The sequence below is a fragment of the Mya arenaria genome, chromosome 5, assembly GCF_026914265.1.
Source record: "Mya arenaria isolate MELC-2E11 chromosome 5, ASM2691426v1".
In the NCBI taxonomy this organism is placed as follows: Eukaryota; Metazoa; Mollusca; class Bivalvia; order Myida; family Myidae; genus Mya; species Mya arenaria.
In genome coordinates, this window is record NC_069126.1 from 31,454,938 (window position 1) to 31,456,939 (window position 2,002).

The 2,002-nt window shown below is 40.3% G+C and overlaps 1 protein-coding gene across 1 annotated transcript; it reads left to right on the top strand.

The window, feature by feature from the left end:
• Positions 1-523: 523 nt before the first annotated feature.
• On the top strand, positions 524-1,798 carry LOC128235615 (uncharacterized). The gene has a single exon (XM_052950422.1). It carries the CDS (start codon positions 524-526, stop codon positions 1,796-1,798), a length of 1,275 nt encoding a protein of 424 aa, XP_052806382.1.
• The last annotated feature ends 204 nt before the right edge of the window (positions 1,799-2,002 follow it).

The window sequence follows — 2,002 nt, forward strand, 5'->3', positions numbered from 1 at the left end:
TACTTATAACATAAAGGCGTGTTATCAACTGATTCATATTCAAAATGTGGAAGTAAGACTTGAAAAACTGGCAAAAACTACAACGGATTGTATGAGCTTCGCTCGCGTACTTTTAAACATTGGGTTCCTATAAGTGTAAAAAAGTCAGCACGTATGATTTTATACTGATAAAAAGATTGCTTGGTATTTACAATCTTGATACGTGTGAATATCAATGAGGAATACGTAGTTGTATTTGTTCATTCTACGTACTTGCAAATCAGAGGATACTATGAACTCACTTTAAATAGTGGCAGGATTATTGAAAATACCGCTGACTGCACAATCTAATGAACTATTTATATACCAAGTCAAGTCAAATCAATATTTGTTTATTGTCGGATTTCATGTAACATTTAAACATAAAAGCTATGCAAAGATTTTTACCGACATATCCATTTAACAAATAAAAACTGGATTTATCTAAAATAGTAAAGGATACAATGCTAACAAGGATTGCTTGGTAACTAATTGACTGACAAAGATGTTACGTGCCGATGTTAATGACGTTATATATCGTTCGTCTTTACGACTTTCACGTGTGCTAGATGATATCGGAATCAGCAAGAACATTGTGTACATGCGCAGAGAGACATATGCTTTAATGGAAAAGTTGAACAACGAAGTGTCAGAAGCACGTGGCTGGAACTTCAAACATTTCTATGTCGGAAGTCAACGGGAAGGAAGCGTTATCCCGGGGACGGCCTCGGACGTGGATATCCTTTCCTGTAACAGAGACGTTTCAGTTTGGAGGGATTGGGCAGACTGGGAGAACGGGCGGGACAATAGGCGCATTCTACAGCCATCTTACCTCCCGCCTCAGCACTGCGTCGTACAGCTTATTCGCGATGACAAGCCACTTCCTATCAGGAATGTTGATAATACGCCCCAGGGTGTCGCTAGGTACTGTCACGTAGATGACCGAGGGCGAATTCTATTACTTAACACCTACCTTGATCACGAATTCGCAAGAATTTATGAAAATGTTGGTTTGATGCTTCGAAAAACTGGACCTTCCAAAGGATGGTGTCGAGAGCTAGATTTTGTTCCATGGAACAAATGCCGTTCTGTACCAGACACGTGTATGACATGGATTGACAGACGTCGGCCTGGCCACTGGCCTACCCTGGCTATGCTCGAGGAGGCGAAAACCATTGACTGGTTCATCATACCCGCTGGCCACCCTGATAGCCCAACGCAAGGTCTAGAGTGGAGGTTCGCTCCCAACCTCATTGAGAGAATGTTGTTTTTAAGTCTCAGAAATGTGCATGTTAAATGTTACGTTGTTTTGAAAATGATTAAAGAGACGATATTCAAACCATTGGTTGGCGACAATCTAACAAGTTTTCATCTGAAGACCGTTCTTTTTCGTACCGTCGAACAGACTCCGGATGATCTTTGGAATGAAGAAAACTTGATCAAGTGCATTCACAGCTGTATCATAACGCTCTACCGCTTTCTTAAGGCGGGTGTTTGTCCACACTTTATTCTCACGGGTTTGGACGTATTTGCGGGGAAGTTGAGAAAACACGAACAAATCAGATTGGCCAATGTCGTGCGAACAGCGCTAGGCGACGGTTTGGAAAACTTGATTTACCGACTCCCAGAGGTTGGGGCGCGTCTTTCTCGCTTGAATAACACGGGAAGATACTTACATGGAGAGTTCCCTTCTCGTTATCAGCGGCATAAATCCATTTGTGATAAACTTGATAATCAACGAGTGAAGTGTATCAGGTGGAAGAACCAAATGACAGAATAATATGCAACTTCAATGAAAACACGCCATCTACTTTAACATTATTTCAGTATATAATTAAATAGTATAACCTATATCGAGAAACAGCAAACAAACTAGCGCACACAATATTTAGTATTTTAGTTATTATCTCTGTAACATTTGTTTTGCATCGGGTATCTGTTGTTCTTTTTTTGGTAATGGCCTTTTTGATTTTTTTATATAAGT

Excerpts from the sequence above, each read along its gene's own strand:
- LOC128235615 (XM_052950422.1), top strand. The coding sequence starts at position 524 with ATGTTACGTGCCGATGTTAATGACGTTATATATCGTTCGTCTTTACGA.